We start from the raw sequence: 19,844 nt of genomic DNA on the forward strand, positions 1-19,844 counted from the left end.
AGAAAAAGTGGGCACACCTACCAACCACCAATCACAATTTACCTATTGACTTTTATTTGTTTAAATTTAAACTGCTGTCGTTCTTTAACTATTAATCCTAGAGTCCCTAAACTTTGCAGAGTTAGTCACTGGGTAACTGCAGTTCCAGGTTAGAAAAAGTGGGCAGAGCCACCAACCAATCAGATGTCACTCATTGACTTTCAGTAGGGGAATTGAAATTGCTGCCATTAAGACACTATTAAAACCAGGGTCCCCAAACTTTGCACAGGGGTTTTTATTATATACTGTAACTGTAGACCAAGGTTAGAAAAACTGAGTGGAGCCAGATCAGATTTTATTCAGTGACACCACGTTTTTCAAACCAACATGAAGTTTGTTCTCAACCTTCCCTTTCTAGTTATTTATGTGATTTTATTTTTCTTTTATTTATCTCCCTCTAGCTTGGCATTTAACTGGTTTCTATATTCAACTGTGCAGGGGGTGTTAAAGTAATGAAAAACACATGTATAAAAAGCTGCAGGCAATATGAATAGTATCTTCCAGATGTAGAAATATAGTTAATCTATTGTGCATATGGCATTAAGTGCAAGCTTTCAGGTCACAATGTGTTCATCCATTGTGCATGGCTCAATGCAACAGTGGGACAATTAATGTAGGGTGGGAACAACAATCCACACATTACCACATTGTTTACTTTATACTTGCACCCATTGCTGCAGAAACGTCATCTATAAGGGTTGGAGAGAGCAGATGTCTAACATAATGGCCAGAACACTACTTCCTGCTTTCAGCTCTCTAACCTGTTAGTTAGTCAGTGACTTTAGGGGGGGGGCCACATGGGATATAACTGTTCAGTTAGTTTGTGAGCACGCAGGTCAGATTCAAATGCAAACTGAACAGTTATGTCCCATACGGCCCCCCCTCAAATCTCTGATTGGTTACTGACTGCTAACAGCTTAGAGAGCTGTAAAGGAGGAAGTAGAGTTCTGGCCATTATGTGAGACATCTGTCCACTTCAGCCCATATAGTTGACATTTTTGGCTAACTAACTATATTGAAAAATTTCGCCCAGTGTGTTTTTATACCCAGTTTAATTTTTACACTGAACTGTTCCTTTAAGCAGAGAAGTGAAAAGGGTAAAAAAAAACAGAGTATGCAAAAATGTCGAACTGTGGAAGAGGTATAAACATGGGCTATTTAGAAATCAACTGGATAACTGTACTAGTGGCAGGCCTGAACTGGGATTCAAAACAGGCCCTGGTAATGTAAGTACAGAGGGGCTTAAACAGCCTCCAAATCAGCACAATAAACAGTCACTGTCTATGGCATCTTACAGCAGCCCCCCTGGCATTTGCCAGAATCCACATAATGCAAGTCTGGGCCTGGGTAAGAGGACAGGAATATATATATATATATATATATATATATATATTAGGAACAGGAGAGATTGAGTGTGCATGGAATTTGAGTGATATGGAATAAAATGTTACTTTGGAACCTCTAGAAGCTACTCACTTATCCAGAAACCTGTTATCCAGAAAGCTCTATCCCTAGAGCCTATTTTAAGCAAATAATTAATTTTTTTAAAAATATCCTTTTTCTCTGTAATAATAAAACAGAACTTTGTGCTTGATCCTAACTTAGCTGCATGAATCCATATTAGTAGCCAATTAATCCTATTGGGTTTATTTAATGTTTAAAATGACTTTTAGTAACCTTTAGGTATGCTGACCATATTATGAAAGGTCCTTTATCCGAAAAATTCCAGGTGCCGAGTATTCCGGATAAAAGATCCTATACTTGTATATTAATTTGGGGAAAAGATTGTATTTGAATTGTGGAAATGGGAAGACAGTATATGTTGTTGGGGGGGGTGTAAATGATTTATGAGTAAGATGGCTACATGGCATGTGCATAGATTGAGAGGGAGATGGTATATTACCTGAGAGGCCAGAGTGATAAATAAAGGGAGAAATGGTTTGTGAAGAAGGGGAGAATTTAAAATGCTGAAATTTTATAAGAATTAAAATATCTTTGGCATTTGTCAGGAAATTGAGGAGACAAAGATTGGTATGGAGGGGATATAATATACAATTTGCAGAGAAGGTGAACATTTACATTTGTACAGTCTGGAACAGTGATCCCAAATCAGTGGCTCTGCAAAATGTTGCTCACCAATAGTGATGTCAACAAAAAATGTTGACGCAGATTAAGCAGATTTTCCTTGTCATTGTAACACTCGGAGTAAGTTTAGGCACTGGGCATGCAGGAAAGTGATAGATCAGAGAATGACATAGAGCAGCTGTACAGAGGTAAAGAGAGCTGTAGAGTAGAGCCCCGGAGACAGCCTGTGTGTCCCTACATCTATTAGCCTTCTTCCTCAGCTGCTGCCTTTTGTTAACTCCCTTGCAGCAGCATTAACCTCTCAGTTCCACAGCTGACTATCTGTTCGCTTCAGTCTGTACACATTTAATTGCTTTATGTCATTTTTCTTTTCTGTAAAATGTATGATCTCATAAAACAAAGCAAAGAAAATCATTGATTAAAGCAAATGTGAGAAGAGTATATTCCATATACAAAAGCAAAGCTTTGATATAGTGATGACATTGCATTTGTCCTGGTCAGGGATTTGGTTACAAGTACAGATACAGGCAACAAATACAAATTCCCCAGTCCTACAGGATCATCTCCCACCCTCTCCAGCGTCATGCAAGGCTGCAGGCAAATCCCAGTGAAGTAGGTGGGAGCTTAAGTATCCTCTGTTTATTCTAGCATCCCCCAGCACACAATATAAGATGACAGACTGTGCTATGGAAGGCAATACTGCCTGGCTGTATGGGATCTTCTGCAGCCAATGGGCAGGAAGAAGAGACAGAAAATAGATGCAATGTTGCTTGCACTTAACTTGCAGAATGAAAGTTTCCTGCTCAATCTCAGCCACGGGGAGACTAGAGACTCTCTCCCTCCTGCCACTGGGCTGAGTAGGACAGCGCACAGTGTTGTGGCAGTCTGCCTGGGCTGTATTCTGGTGCTTGGATCTCTGTACAACTCTTTCGTACTTCTCATATTCGTGAAGTTTACAGCAATCAGGACCCCAATAAACATGATCCTGCTGAATATCAGTGTCAGTGACCTATTGGTCTGCATATTTGGGACTCCATTCAGCTTTGTTTCCAGTGTATCAGGGGGCTGGCTGCTGGGACAGCAAGGGTGCAAGTGGTATGGATTCTGCAATTCCCTCTTTGGTAAGTATCCCTGGCAGATGGTAAAGCATTTACTGTTTCAGCAGCACTTTAACTGTATTAATACTCTGCCTGACCTAACTAACCCACAGGGCATTGCTGTAACATGTTATAATTCAATTTATTCTTCATATGGACCATAGGTCATAACTTAACTTTCCCATTATTAACATGCAAAATATTAGAAACATGTGAAAAGTACAGGTATAGAATCTGATATCCCAAACATCCCAAACATTCTGCATAAGAGATCTCATAGCTGTACAGATTTGCTCTCTATGTACAGGTTTGCATTCTTATAATCAAAGCTTATTTCAGAATGCATAATATTTTTCCTACATAGCATGTAAACTATGTGCCTTTCGGATCAGTAATATAGCAAGAAACAAGTTGAACCTAAATAACAGGATTTCTTTTCAACATTAGATTCTTTGTACAATGTCTATGTGAATAATACACTACATTACGGCACAGAATGTTGTATGGCAGGGTCAGCTATAGCTTACATTGAAGGATGGCATCAGCATTAAAGCAGAAAAACTTGTGTGACTCCAAATATTATGGATGCTTATTTAATTACATAAACTGTAAGTGTAAAAGGCAGTTGCACATTAGTCATGCATAAGGTCATGCATACTTTTCATTTGCATGTTAATATAATTACACTATGAAAGGCTATACATAATCTAATGTAACGTTTGCTTAAATTACATGTAGGCTTTATCTGTTAACTTCATCTATTGTGCAAACTTTTTAACAACTGTGTACTGATAGTGGTGGGGTCATACAAGTAATAAATAGTGACTATATGCTTACAGAATTGTTTAGTGTACTCCAAACACTTGTTGTGTGCTAAAGAGGAAACATTAGGGCACGATTTTGTACAACACATTCTTGGAATATTGGAAGAAATAGAATAATACTATGATTTTGTTGGAAGTGGCCAGATTGGAGGTGGTTGCGGATGTAGCTGCACATGTATACAAATGATGGAATTAATAAAATTCTGACCTGAGGGGCCAAAGTACAAACGTGTCTAACACCTCTAAAAACTGCAGTAAAATAAGTGATCAACACAGGTGTTTTATTTAACTTTTACAAAAATTAGTTAATTATAAAGATGAAGTACATGCTATAATTGGTATCTGACATTAACTAACTGCATGTCATTATGGTGATAATGAGGCAATCATATTTAAAACCTGACTCATTCAAAATGGTGATATGAAATAAAGTCTCAAAAATGCCCCGATCATTATCACTGTAATGACATGGTGTTAGTTGATATCTCTGGGTGACTGTGTGAGGTTTGAATTTGATTTTTCCATGAATCTAGTTAAACAGCAGGAGCCCAGCAGGAAGCTGAATGCAGCAGGTGATTCCTGACATAAGCAACCACTTTCCCTGCCTTCCCCGCTGCCTGCTTTATCTGCATTGCTAGCCCAACACAAAGTTACTAGTTGACTAGAAAACAGAGGTTTATCTAATAAATGCAAGTTGCCTGGCTAGACTGGTTGGAAACTCATACTGATCATATTCACTGAATATACTCATTGCAACCCTACTAGTGTCATAGCTGCTTGCTGAAAGGTTGGTTAAGCAGACTAAGTAGGAACTGGACCATATAAAGGCTTATACTTTATTTAGGCACAGGCAGGTTAGACAAGGCAGGCAAGGTAGAGGCATGAAACAGGCAGGGCAGGCAAGGCAGGTACGGGAAACAGGCAGAGTAGGCACAAATGGCAAAGCTGGCAAAAATCCAAAAGCAAAGTACCAATGGCTTAAGCAAGGCAGGCAGGGTTTAGGGTTAGTGATGATTGCAATTTTTTTTGGTTTTGCTGTAAAATTCTGCAATTATTTGCCGTTGCTGAACTTTTTCACAAAACAGCTGCAAAAATATGCCATTAAATTTTTTGCCACAAAAAAGCACTCATGAAAAAAATCCCCACTGACTCCAATGTAATTTGTGCAGAAAAAAAGTGGTAAAAAATACTGATTAACTCAGCGCATTTTGCACAAAAAAATGCCCAGTGACCGGTGTATCTTACGAGTTTACATTTTTCCACAGTTCCAGGACAGATTTGCTGATCACTATTGTTACAGACCAAGGTCAAATACCAACATGCATACTTAGGAACAGGCTGGAGGACCTACCTCATTGGTGTCAGAGGGGGCTATAATTCTGCTTTTGCAGTGATTTCACCCGATGCTACTTGGTCATTACACCCATAATGAGAGCACCAGAGGTGTAACCTCACAACTAGCTGGACATACTTTGTGGAGTTGCTCTCATGCAGGGCAAGTAAGTAAATATCACTTCAACCCAAAAATAGAAACAACTTGGAGTGGAGGACAGTAAATCTCTAGGACAGCTTTTTGTTGCTGGAATTGATGCTCAGACACAGACTTAGAAATTATCTTCCATTGCACTGCCTCTACCATACAAAGAGAGTCCTGGGTCACAGGCAGAATTAGCCCTATGACCAGGACTGCAAGCTGATAGAGAAAGAATAGTACATTTAAAATAAATGCAGTGAGAATTTTGCCCTAGTTAAAGGGTAAACATTACTGTTCTAAAATTTCACTAACCTGTAGCAGATGTTTAAAAAAACTGTTTTACAAGCAGCTTTTATTAGTTTTTTTTCTTGCAGTTGTTTATATATTTATTTGTGGTCCTCAACCTAGCAATTTCCCTGGTTGCCACCAACACACTCATGCTGCATGTCACTGTTAGATTTTACCTGGTATAAGTGGCAGATTTCAGCACGGGCAAGCATTTTGAAATGGTCTCCTGACAAACAGCTTTCTGTCAGTTCAATTACATATTTGATTCAAAGACAAACCCCATACTTTTCTTCTCTGTGTTGTATAATTTACACACTGGACTACACAGGTGCAGTCCTTTTGTAAGAAGACTTGTTTATATGAATCTCAATCTAAATTCAGAAAACAGATAGTCAATGGGATGGGATATCAATGTAAGTGGCTCCATTTATAGCTAATGCATTTAACATGAGCTCAAGGACAGCAGTATTAATAATGGGTATGTTGACTCTCCAAGGAGCTTAATTAACACCCTAGAAAGGGTTAACAGTCATGCATGCCAACATAAATTACCCTCCGTTTGTACAAAGCAAAGATGAACTTTTTCACATAATTACATTTCATTAGATTGGGCTTAATATAATATGTCAACCTGAATTGCAATATTCATTAGACTTTTAATTACTTAACATGTAATATCTTCCATGAAGCAGTTCAATTAAAAATGTTAGTAATGTCAGATACACTTTTATATCATCCTATATACAATGTATTTTCTTACAACCAATGTGTTTTGCACATTCATACACATTTATACACTGTAGGAAGCATGGTGACCAAGTAGTTAATAGTGGTCACAACATTGTGGCTGGGTTGTGGCTGCGGCACCGAGGGCTCACTTACAGTATACACATTTTGAATATCTCTGCCAGTTAAGCACCACAACTCAGCTGAAGCTGCTGTCTATTCAGGGTGCTATGTACACCCATCTGGGTTATTGCCCTGAACATTCACCTTTATTGCACGTCTTTCAATTGTCAATTTAATTGACAATGAATGTATTAAAGATTCATGCAGACTGTGCAATGATTTTGATTACATCTATTATTATTGTGTGCGTCCTGTATTTTATAAGCTTTTAATACACAAGATCCATGAATACCCTGTATTCACTATATCTAACACTACATGAGCTTAAAGGGGTTGTTCACCTTTGAGTTAACTTATAGTATAATGTAATATTATAAGACAGTTTGAAACTTCTCTTTATTTGTTATTATTTATATTGTTTTAATTTTTTCACTTTTTGTTTAGCAACTCACCAGTTTGGAATTTCAGCACTTGTCTGGTTGCTAGGGTTCAAATCTTAGCAACCAGGGAGCGGTTTGAATGAGAGACTTGTATATTGTAGTAGAGGACCTGAATAGAAAAATAAGTAATATAATGCAACAATAATAATAAAACTGTAGCTGCACAGAGCAGTAGTTTTTTGGCTGCTGCGGTCAGTGACCCCCATTCGAACGTTGGAAAAAGTCAGAAGAAGGCGGCACATAATTAGTAACAAATATATACAGAAGACTTCTTGAAAAGTTGCTTACAATTGGCCTTTCTATAACAAACTAAAAGTTAATGTAAATGGTGACTCACCCCTGTAACATGTCCTTGGTATGCTTTCCTGGCTAAACATATCCAAACACTTGCTTTTTCCCAGACCAGGAGGTCTATCCTAAACCATAAAGCAACCTCCTGAGCAGGGAGAATTGGTCAACATACCAATGTTTTGGGTCCCTACATTGAATTTGCTGTGGGGCCAAGTAACATCTAGTTACACCACTGCTTCTGACACCCTTGCTCCTCTTAACGTCACAGTAGATATTCATACATGCAATGTTCTTCTGATATCCGCCAAATCCAGCTTTGCCTGTCAGACTGCCAGATAATGAAGTAGCATTTATCTCTTCAGAGATTGTGTTTATACTGCTCCAATAGCCCAATAGTGGCAACCTCTGCACCTCTCCAGCAATATTAAGCACTTTAAAGGCTGCTAACCCATAAAAAAATGATGTTGTTTACAGAGAGAGTTTGGAACCTGACAGTAAATATTTACAGTTAAAGACATTTAGAAGGGATATAGAGATACTTTTGGCCATACTGTATACCATATGTGATAAGTAGGGCAAAGGACAAATTTAGATACATAGGAGGAGAGATATAATTACTGTGGGTTGCCAATATATTAGGCACCCCCCCCCCCCCCAGAGAGTATAATCGCTTATCTGAGACCCCGGGCCGGTGCTCCTGTTATTTGAAAACTGCAATGGCCTAGGGAGCACTTCTTCGGTGCTTATATAATAAAAAAAGCCAGCGGAAGAGCTCGGGGGAGGGGGTTAAGGGTGTAGAAGGTGAGCACATGCAGGAAGTGATGTCACTTCTGGCGGAAGTTACGTCACGCGTAGAGGAAGTGGAGTCACGTGCAGTGTGCTGTTGATGTCACTTGTGCAAACCCAAGTCTGCATGTGCAGTAGAGTAAAAAAGATGAAATTTGAAGTTAAAAAACCTGCTTTTCACTCTATGCTCATCCTGCCATGGGCCGCAGAGAAAATCAAAGAAGTGCAAGCAGATTGTGACCAGGTGCTGTTACAGCATTATCCCAGGCCTGTGAGATTTTTAGCAAACCGGAGCACCAGCCTGGGGTCTCAGCTACGTGATAATAATCACGTAAAATAGAGGGTTTCTTACCATTAACTGGCACCCACACTGATTATACCTTTGCTTCTCCTTTAATATGCAATTTATTCTTATCTTTATTCTTGTTTATCCAGTGTGCATAATACATTTCATATTGAGTTTTGAAGTCATATATCAGTGTTAAAAGGATATTCCCCGGATGTTATGAGTAGTGAAAAAGTAATTGCAACAGCTTGTATTCATGGAATTGGTGGTGATGGGGAGCTCTAACATATTAGTTGCACAGTGGGAAGATTTGATTGACAGCATTATACTACCCATGATGCATTATCAGTGCGCTGCATTCCATAATTTAGAAGGTTTACAAAGATTTTGGAGGCCTCTTTGCTGTGACTTGTACACTTGAACACAGCCTGGATTAGTATAATACATGACAATAATCTCTGCTTGCCATCTTTATTTGTGCTATGCAAAGGAATCTTCAATGTAAAATCTCTGTGTCAAAGTATTTTAAAACCTTTTTATACGTTATCCCTATCCTAGGAAAACTTTTCCTTTGAAATTGAAGCCATGATTTCATTGTTTTTATCCTTTATTTATAAAGAAGCAAAAAACAAGCAGTGCATTACAGAGGTTGTAGCCCTTCCATGCCTGCCCTAGTGGAGCTTACAGGCTAAGGTATTTTGATTTATTGCAGAATGTTTGTGTACCTCCTCCCTTAAAATAGTCTTCATTGCCTGCTCTATATGTTTGAACAAATATATAGTATAATGGAGACTGACAGGTTCACTGTAATCATTTTTTCACCATTTCAATGCAATATTATACCTTAAGTAAAAGTCCATACATATTTTTGAATAAATAACCTGCCCATTCTTCACATCATGGAAATCTCTTTTTCTCCTTCTCTCCTGTACATTTTTTCTAGATAGCAACATAGTTTTATATCATGCAAGAGTTAATTGCCTTAAACATCCAGTAACGCTCAAAAATGAAAAAAAACCTAAATGCCTTTAGGGAGATTGCACAAAGGATGTTTTCTTCACAGAAGATTTTTAGCTAATGGAGAAGCATCCAACACTACCAGTTTTGCCTTCAATTCTCATGAAAGAGAAATGTGCGACAGAACAGAAACTAAAAATATAACTATTATTGAAACTAAAATATTAATAGTTCCTATGGGTTACTCAAGTGGTTGTCTTCAGGCTGAAATGTGTCAATGCACATTTCAGCTTGGAAATCATTACTTGAATAGGATCCAATCATATTTCAGTTAAACAGGTGACTACTCCAGGTAGGTCTGTCTGCTAATTGGTTGCTAGAACTGGTGCCAACTCCCATGAGAGTCTTCAAAAAAAATATTTGTATGCAACAATGCCTTTATTTATGTCATAAACTCTTGATGCATTCCACCAATCCAGCTCTGAAGACAACTCCATATGACGTGTTCATATTAACTTTGCCTGGGTGTCACTATTATTGTTGTGGGTATGTTTATGAGATACAAGGTTTACCCAGGTATGCCTGGAGGGTGGGATGCCAGAGGTTTACCATTGCAGATTGATACTTGTTGATTGGTTTCATTTTGATTGTCAGTTATGTGGAATGTTTCAGTGGAGACATATTAAGATATAGATTTGTAAATTAAGGCATCATTTTACATACATACAAAGGTATGAACTAAGTAAGCTTTATCAGAAAGGTCTATAGAAATACAGCTATAAACACTTACAGTAATGCTGCACTGAGTCCTCACGTGGCTACAGTCTGCACTGTTCTCTTCTCTCTCCCCTCTCCTGCTCCCTCCACCACAAGAATGAGAACTCCCAAGAACTCCCTCCCCCCTCCCTTAGGAATGTGTGATCTGAGCTATAATGGCTAGACTGCTGGCAGGAAGCTACTTAAAATGGCAGGTGCTATCTTAAGCAAACAGAGAAAGCTTCTAAAGCTGTTTACTCAAGTACGGTAAGGGCTCTGGCACACGGGGAGATTAGTCGCCCGCGACAAAACTCCCTGTTCGCGGGAGACTAATCTCCCTGAGTTGCCATCACCTGCCATCCCACCGGCGAAAATGTAAGTCGCCGGTGGGATGGCACACGCAGCCCGCGACTAATCTCCCCATGTGCCAGAGCCCTAATGCTTTCTGCAGAATAAATATATTGTTCTAGGTGGCACTAATGTGGCAAAATCTATTGGCAGTAAAATGCCAAAATGACTTTCCTTGGAGGCCATGTTGCTCTTTTGTTTTTAAACTGACAATTTTTATTGGTTTTGTTAGTCATGGTGCATTACAATATGTAATGTATGAAGTGCTTCTAATTTTAAACATCTGTATAGGTGGAGTTTTCTAGTTTACCCAATAGTGTTAACAATAAAGGTAAAGTATTAAAAATTGCATACAGTTTAGTGATTATCCTCCAGGCATAACAGTTTTGCCCTTAAATGTTACTTGGATAATTCAATCTGGTGACATTGAACCTTGTGTATGTACTTACATTGTGAGCACCTCTAAGATAGGGACTGATGTCAACAACAATGATGATAATGATGATGATGTGCAATATTATGCTGGCACTCTATAAAAGTAAAAGCATTCAAAATAGGGAGCCCTCCCCAACACTCACCAAAGATAATCAAATAGAGATGACCAGAGACTCTTTTATTATACTTATTTATTTTTTATTATTTATTTATACTTGGCCTTTAAATATACAGTATATGATATATGAAGTATCCCTATTAAAATCTGCATGATGCCTGTCTATATGTGTTAGAATAAACACGTTCATTTGCCACTGCATCTGAAGTCTCTATGAGTTATGTGGCACTGCTTTGTGAGTTTTTCTTAAGCTCTATAGGACATTTGTTTCTCTGTTCTACATGAAGAGGCCTATTTATCATACTGTGTAAAACAATTCATCAAGCTGTGTTATTTTTTCTGCTGCCTGAACACCAGATTTGACGCTGTTATTTTACACCACTTCAGACCTTGAGTAATGCAATAAAGTCAATGGAAATAAATTCAAGCAGTAAGCAAATTTCAGTGGGAAAAAACATGAAAAAAAATGCAATGGATGAATGCCGAAATCCCGTTTCATTTTGCCGAAAAATTTGCGAATCTTTCAAAACATACGCAATAGGTTTGTTTCCCGACAATACCTTTGATGAGAGACAATTCTTTTTGGAGCAAGACAATTCTTTTTGACACGAAATACAATTCTTTTGATGAGAGACAATTCTTTTCGACATGAGAGACATTTCTTTTCAACGTGAGAGACAATTCTTTTAATGAGAGAGACAATTCTTTTGACGCAGCCAACAATTTTTGGATGCGCACCGTATTTTTCCACGGCTAATCCATGCCTGCCAATTTTTTTTGGCCCATCGCTAATAATGTAACATTCTTTCCCAAAATGTCTAAGTATGCTTGCACAACATGATACAAAAGATACACACCTTGTATCTGAGGAATAAGGAGATCAGGTGTGCTGAACATGGGCGTGCACTTGCATCCCTTACAATTGCACATGGTTCCACTGTAAGGAAGCCCTGTACTTACCACTTGGTTAAGACAAGTATTAGGCACAGGACTACTTTGTGCCGGAAAACACAGCACTTTGACCCTCATGTAAAAAACAAAAAAGGGCCTAGCACATTTCAAGAGGAACACTATGCATTCAGTTAAATATATCTCTAGCTGATAGCCTACTGCTGCATGAAGAGTGCGAAAATTGATCATGCTCTTTGTTATTTTAAAAGTGGTTCTGTCATGGGAAAATATGTATCAGTTCAAAAGGTATCAGTTAATAGTGCTGCTTAAGCAGAATTCTGCACTGAAATCTGTTTTTTTAAAAAGCAAACATATATTTGTATATTTCATTTTGAAATTTGACATGGGGCTGCTTCATTTCCCAGGGTGCCACAGTCATGTGACTTGTGCTCAAATAAACTTGAGTCACATTTTACTGCTGCACTGCAAATTGGAGTGATATCACCCCCTCCCTTTCCACCCAGCACCCATCAGCAAACAATGGGAAGGTAGCAAGATAGCAGCTCCCTGACACCTGTTATGCTAAAAATGCTCCCATGCCCCACCTAATGGTAGATATGATAACAGCACCCAATGTTAAAAATCCAAGTCCTGCTCGGCCAATTCATGACACCTTCAATTACACTGAGTAGGAGGAACAATAGGTTATCTGTAAGTGGTTCTATTGGGCAGTGATGGCTCCTTCAGAAAGCTCTGGATGGCCTATAAAGAGTAATTTAAAAATGAAAAAGTACACCATAAAATCATGACAGAATCCCTTTAACAAAAATATGTAAAAGCTTAAACATAACACCATGATTGCATGACATTACTGACAGTTCTGCAACAGCTAGACCCCCCCCCCCTGAATTAAAATAAACTCCTGATCTCCACAAATGCTATGTATGTATAGATGATCTGTATATATGCATTTGATTGATATTCTTTCTTGTACATTATATATTTTTAGGATTGGTATCCATGATTTCTCTTTCCATGTTGTCCTATGAGCGCTACCTTACAGTACTGAAATGCACAAAAGCTGATATGACAGACTACAAGAAGTCTTGGCTTTGTATAATTGTGTCGTGGCTCTACTCCCTGTGTTGGACCCTGCCACCTCTCATTGGCTGGAGCAGTTATGGCCTAGAAAGCTCAGGCACCACCTGTTCAGTGGTATGGCATTCAAAATCATCAAACAACATATCCTACATAGTGTGCCTTTTCCTCTTTTGTTTGGTTCTGCCCCTGTTCATCATGATATTTTGCTATGGACACATCGTCAGAGTAATACGAGGGGTAAGTTAACCTTGGGTTTCTATTGACCATACATGATCATATCAGTTATCTCAGTCCTGTACACCTTCAATGGTTAACAAAGGTTACACTCTGTCTGCTGTTTCGTTTGATGAAAAATCGATTCTGCTCTCTTCCTAGATAGTAAGAGGCAGATTTATCAAAGTGTGAAATTAGAGCTCACACTAAAATTCTGCTGCTCTCTCTTTATTCCTATGGGATATTTAGAGGCATATTTATCAAGTGGTGAATGAAAATCCCACAGGAATAAACACAGGGTGGTGGAATTTTACTGTGGTGAGCTAATTTCATACTTTGATAAATCTGCCCTCAAGTGTTTTATCAGTGATTTGTAATGAAGGCATTTGTGCTTCAATTTGGGAAATAGTACATATTACTTAAAAGCATTAACACATCTGCAGAGTTTTGTGGGTTTTTTCAGTTGTAATTTACTTCAGGGATAAATATGCAAGAACATTTGCAGTTAAACTTGTGGTGCCGATTACATTTCCTACAAACAACTGGCTGCTCCCGAAGATGTCCCAGGGATAAATAAAAGATTCTTACAAGTAGTGTGTAATGCCGACACTAAGGGGCTGATTTACTAACCCACGAATTCGAATCCGAATTGGAAAAATTCCGATTGGAAATCGAACATTTTGCGACTTTTTCGTATTTTTTGCGATTTTTTCGGTGCCTTTACGACTTTTCGGAAATTATCGCGACTTTTTCGTTACCAATACGATTTGCGTGAAAAAACGCGAGTTTTTCGTAGCCATTCCGAAAGTTGCGATTTTTTCGTAGCGTTAAAACTTGCACAAAAAGTTGCGATTTTTTCGTAGTGTTAAAACTTGCGCAAAACGTTGCGCCTTTTAAGTTTTAACGCTACGAAAAAAGCACAACTTTTCGCGCAAGTTTTAACGCTACGAAAAAATCGCAACTTTCGGAATGGCTACGAAAAACTCGCGTTTTTCCGCAAAAATCGTATTGGTAACGAAAAAGTCGCGATAATTTTCCGAAAAAATCACAAAATACCGATCATTACGAAAAAAACGCAATCGGACGCATTCGGCCCGTTCGTGAGTAAGTAAATGGGCCCCCTAAAGCTCACTTCTGTGGGCAGGTAGGCAGAACATCAGCACCACTGCCTGGTAGTGATGAGCGAATCTGTCCCATTTCGCTTCGCCATAAAATTTGCGAGTCGTGAAATGGCGAAAAATTTGCAAAACGCATTTGTCGCACAAATTTTTTAGTCACCCACGTATATTTTTGTTGTCAGCGTCTTTTTTTTTGGTTGCCTGCACTTTTTTTTGTCACCTGCGGGTTATTTTTATGCGACCGCGCCCTTTTTTGACACAACCACGCCCTTTCTAGCACCCAATTTGACGCCCGACAATTTTTTTTGTGCACGCCGAATTTTTCCGCAGCTAATTTACACAGAAGTTTCGTGAAACAATTCGCCAATGCCAAATGCGGAAATTCACTGCGAATCCATGCCTGGCAAAAAATTCGCTCATCACTACTGCCTAGTTTAAATGAGAATAAAAGACTTTGGGGCAGGTACATTAAATCCTGGGGGGTTCCTAAAGAATTTAAATGTTACCACACTTTTTAAAACTTTCATGAGTGTTAACAAAGTTTAATGAAATGGCATGTCAAGACATTTTAGGTTCTTAAAACCGTGCCAGCTTGTCAGAAGTGGTCTTCTATTATTTATTTTTATCCTTTATTCATCCACATAAATCTCTGCCCCTCAATGAACCTGTAGATATGTTTTTAGACTGTGGTAAGAAAACGGAGTGCCAAGAGAAACACACACACACATAGTGCCCTGGTTGGAACTGAAACTGGGACCCCACCTTTGCAAAGCATAAATATAAATTTGGTAGGTCTCTGATAAACATTGAGCATTACATTAATTGTAACACAATTCATGTCTATTGGTAAGTTCTGCACTGCAAGTACTTGACCTGCAAGACCAACAAATAAAAAAATGTGTGGGGAGTGAGGTGCTAAGAACTGCAGATATCAAGGTAATTTCCTGTGAACCGGTTATAAGTATGGGCAAATCCATTATATACTTGGATTTGTGAGACAAAAGTAAATCTCATCATTTATTTTTCAGTCACTAAACAAAGCACGAGGTGTGTAATTATTAACATACGAAGCTTTCTATATGGAGCATATATGATTCATTGTTTGATTCTTTATTGTTATGTTTGAATACCATAAACAGAGATTACAGGGTCTCTTAAGTGACATATGGGTAGTTATCGCCCACTAGACCCCTAGCTGTTTTTTACGTAGTCAAGGACTGCTGAGCATAAACACCCACATGGTCACAGTCAGGGGTCTTTACTGTCATATCCTCTTAACTTCAGTATTTATTTAGCTCTTCATTTCACTTAACTCTTACAGCAAGAAATCAGTAGAAAGAATATATTCTATATTTATTCCTTGAAATGTATTTAAGTGATCATGCCTGCCTTGAGTTCTAATGCTTCTTTTTCCACTTTTAGCAGGTCTGTAGGATCAACATGACAACAGCTCAGAAGAGGGAGCACCGCTTACTTTTTATGGTAGTTTGCATGGTCACCTGCTATCTGCTGTGCTGGATGCCATACGGTTTAGTCTCTTTGATGACAGCATTTGGAAAACCTGGAATGATCACACCAACAGTTAGCATTATACCCTCCATTTTGGCCAAGAGCAGCACATTTATTAACCCATTAATTTACATCTTCATGAACAAACAGGTAAGGCTTACATTATATATTTTACATTGTATATTTTAATGTAAGGCTTACATTAAAAATAAACAGATTCAGAATTCACTGGAATTCACCAGACACATGTATACCAAACAAGGATAAAATTACTTAAGGCAAATTTGGAAGCATGAACAAGTATTTATGGCCTGCTGGTTGAAAGTAAAGGTCTTATAGGTTGCATTTGTTGTTACATTATTCCCTTAGGCAGATGGGTGATAATTATTTTGCTATTCCAGATAAATCAAGACTAGCTTGTAGCTCAGTTAGGGAGAAATGTAGGTTGAACATTTGTTCACTGTCAATTACTGGAGCTAATACACCGATATTTTCTGATATCTATAACTCGTTGAGGTAAGGGGGGCCCAGACCAAAGCACAGACCTCAAAGAGGGGCTTGGGCAAAAAGCCTGACAAATACACGTGGAGGCACATTTATCAGCATTCTGATACTCATTGCTTTAGAGGATTTTTTAAACAACTCCACTAAACCATTTCAACTAAAATTAGTCGACTAGAATTAGTAGTCATTATTTAGTCATCATTTATTAGAAGATCCGAATTGAAAAAACACAAATAAATTAAAATGTGGAACAGGACGAAAAGAACATGAAAACCACAAATTTTCTGTGGTTTGTTCCCATTAATTAATGGACTGACAATGGACAAACCCTGAAAACCTCTAAAACCACAAATTAAAGAACGATTGTTACAAGTTGCCTAGGACAGCTCCCATTGAATTCTATATGACCTCAACAACTTTTAGATGGTGAAATTTGGTGGGGTTTTTTTACACAAAAAAAATCATGTTTTAGTGCAAAAAAACACAAACTGGAAAAAAATATATGGTTAATAAACTGCCAACTCGTGCCATGAAGTTGAATAAAAACTTCTTTTTTTGTATCAGTTGATACATCCAGTGTCTGTCAGAGAGACAGACACTTTGCATTGAATTTACTGTACATAAAACTGTTTAATGTGTTACCAAAATCCATGAGCAGCTGTAGTTCTTCGTTTAGGGTGACCAGATCATTTGAAAATTTAGAGCCAAATCTAGAAAATCAATCAGCAACAGGTCACCAGTAAATGCTACCTGCTGATTGGTTGCTATGAGTCACTGCTCCTGGGCAAACTTAGTGCCATTTATTACATAACCCCTTTCATAGAGGTGAAAGATCTGTGAGTCCAATAATGTTGTTTGCCTGAGAGAGTATGTGCCAGTGGGAAAGAGGGGTATTTATATAATCTCTGCCACTTCTACATTCCCTTATTCAACTTTCCCTAGGAAATATGGGTATTCATTATTTGTGTAACTACCAACTAACAAAAATGTTACAGGGCTGGAGTTAGAGATTTGAGGGATGGGGTAGGGGGGGCTGGAATTGCAGTAAAACCACATGAAGGGAAAATATGTAATACAGTTTATGGGTATCCATCTTGTAATTTGCAATCCTCCGGCTGTAGTCTGGACTATTGACCTATTCCGTTCCGTTTAAAGTCTTCCACTGTTAGAGGAAGCCCTAGATTGGACAACCCTCATGCACATATTTAAAACATAATTTCATGTTTTTTACCCTTTTACCAATGTTTGCCCCCCCAAGGGGCACCTACTGATGCACTGATACCAAATTCAAATGCCCTCTTTACAATAAAACCAGCTCTTCATTTTGTAAAATAGTATGGATATCTGTACACATTTAATTAGGTGGTGTGATCAGAGATACCAGTGCATGAATATAATAATAAAACACCTAAAATACCTATCGCATTTCATTATGTATGGCTCTGGATAAGAACTTATTAATGCTGGAGAGATGCAGCCAGCGTAAAGCTATGTTTAGCATTCCTCTTGCCCACGCTTTTGCTGCATTTTAATAAGGTAATGCATCAAGATCATGTGTTCTGGTACAGAGAATTTATAAAATGAAAGAGCACTCTGGGTATATATTTAAAATAGAAAAGGGACATATCTGAAAGAATGTCATGTTGATCTTTGTGCTGAATTGTATTTTTTCCTCTCTCTCCAGTTTTACAGGTGCTTTATAGCATTAATAAAATGTGAATCGGGCCCTCACCACAATGAGAATATTTCTACTTCCCGACAAAGCAGAGAGATGCGGTTGGAAACGAGGTGCAAGGTTCAAAGCAGCATCTTTTATACTCACAAAGCGAGGAGGACAAAGGACACAACATCTTCACCAGAAATGCAAAGAAAATTGACTCTTACAGTACATTACAGGGATGATAGATGAGTTTTAATGTCAGACTTCCTGCTAGTTAATCACAGTACTGATGTGTAAATTAAAGGAAAGACATCATGAATTTGAAATATAAGGGTAAAATAGGCACTTGGAACTCATTAAAGAAACCATTCATTTGTGATAATAGCAGTAATAACCAAGAACAGAAACAGTGTCCTATATATCCTACAATGCTATAATTCCGTGAGGTCTATTCAAAATATTTTTTTCTCTAAGAGTAGAAAAAACATTGGTTTTGTACTTGTACTTCTCAGCCTGACAGAAGATGGCTATTATTGTTTGTCACGCTTAACATAAATTCAGAGTAAACTACAAAATCAATTGCTAATCTCTCCTCTCCTACGCATGTGCAACCTCTCGGGTTCTGAATTCTAATATATAGATTTTAAGAATGCTTCGGCTTGAGTGATCTGTAGCTATCACATTTGCTTGGCATCAGTGCATCTGTCTTTATGTATGGTAGACAAGCAGTCGAAAAACTCTCAATTATGGGTAAAGTTCTGCTAACAGGAGTTTGGCTCGCAGAGACTCGAGCATTCACTGGTTTCAGGCTCTTATTAGATGAAAGTACATCGCTGTAAGATTCTATAAGAGTTCATACATGCAGCTTCTCTTAATAGAGCCTCAAATCCACAAATTGCCAGTCCGAGCCAGTGAGTGCAGATACTGCTGATGTTTCTTCTAAATCTGTTAGAGATTAGAGCTGTACCCAGGCAAACTACAGGAGGTAAACATGAGTGCCTACACATATTTTGTTCTTTCCTATAAATGAATATATATACTTATCATAAACACATATACTAACTTTAAGGCTGGATATTTTGTCAGGCCAGGAAAAAATAGATTAAGAAAATGTTACCTATTTGTTATCACCAAGGCAGAGCACCGTACAGCTTCACTGCCTTGAGGAGAGAGAAACCTTTACTGTATGTTGCCTAACATGAAAATGTGAAATCTGAAATGTAAAGAGGTGGCCTTGTGTTCTGTGTTCATTATGAAAAGAAAACAGATTTCTTACTTCTTGTCTATTTGCGATGCATATTTAAAGGAATTACAGGCACTGGAAATGTCAGCCGGTGTGCCCGCTTATGGACTGCCCTTAAAACCGAATGCAAAGGAGCTGAGACTAATGGATTTGAGAGTAGTTTGTGAACACATTCTCCTTTCTTCCAATCAGGATATGAAATCAGATGGTGGTGAGATTTATAACTGTAATGCACCTTCCAGACCAGAACACATTCAAATTTATTGTAGTGTTTGGCTCCAAAGTCTATGAAAACCCCTTTTGAGAAAGGCCTCGGGTCCTGAGAATGGGACCATATACCAATAAGCCCTGTAACGTGAATAAAGTGGTTTTCTGTCTTGTTTTATTTTATATTGAAAGTGTTGCCAAACTATCCCTTTTACGATGGACACTTATGATGTAACAAATTTCTTTTCTTATAAAAGTTTATTAACCCTTTAAACATGCATTTTACAAGGCACTGTCTTTGAAATGAGAAATAACAAAGGTACTG

The 19,844-nt window shown here is 38.2% G+C and overlaps 1 protein-coding gene across 1 annotated transcript; it reads left to right on the top strand.

Moving 5' to 3' along the window:
• Positions 1-2,887: 2,887 nt before the first annotated feature.
• On the top strand, positions 2,888-18,318 carry tmtops (multiple tissue opsin). The gene is given in 4 exon segments (NM_001317903.1): positions 2,888-3,245; positions 12,974-13,302; positions 15,819-16,055; positions 18,094-18,318. Coding segments are annotated over 4 exon segments (1,149 nt in total).
• Positions 18,319-19,844: the final 1,526 nt, after the last annotated feature.

This window comes from Xenopus tropicalis, chromosome 8, assembly GCF_000004195.4.
Source record: "Xenopus tropicalis strain Nigerian chromosome 8, UCB_Xtro_10.0, whole genome shotgun sequence".
Lineage (NCBI taxonomy): Eukaryota > Metazoa > Chordata > Amphibia > Anura > Pipidae > Xenopus > Xenopus tropicalis.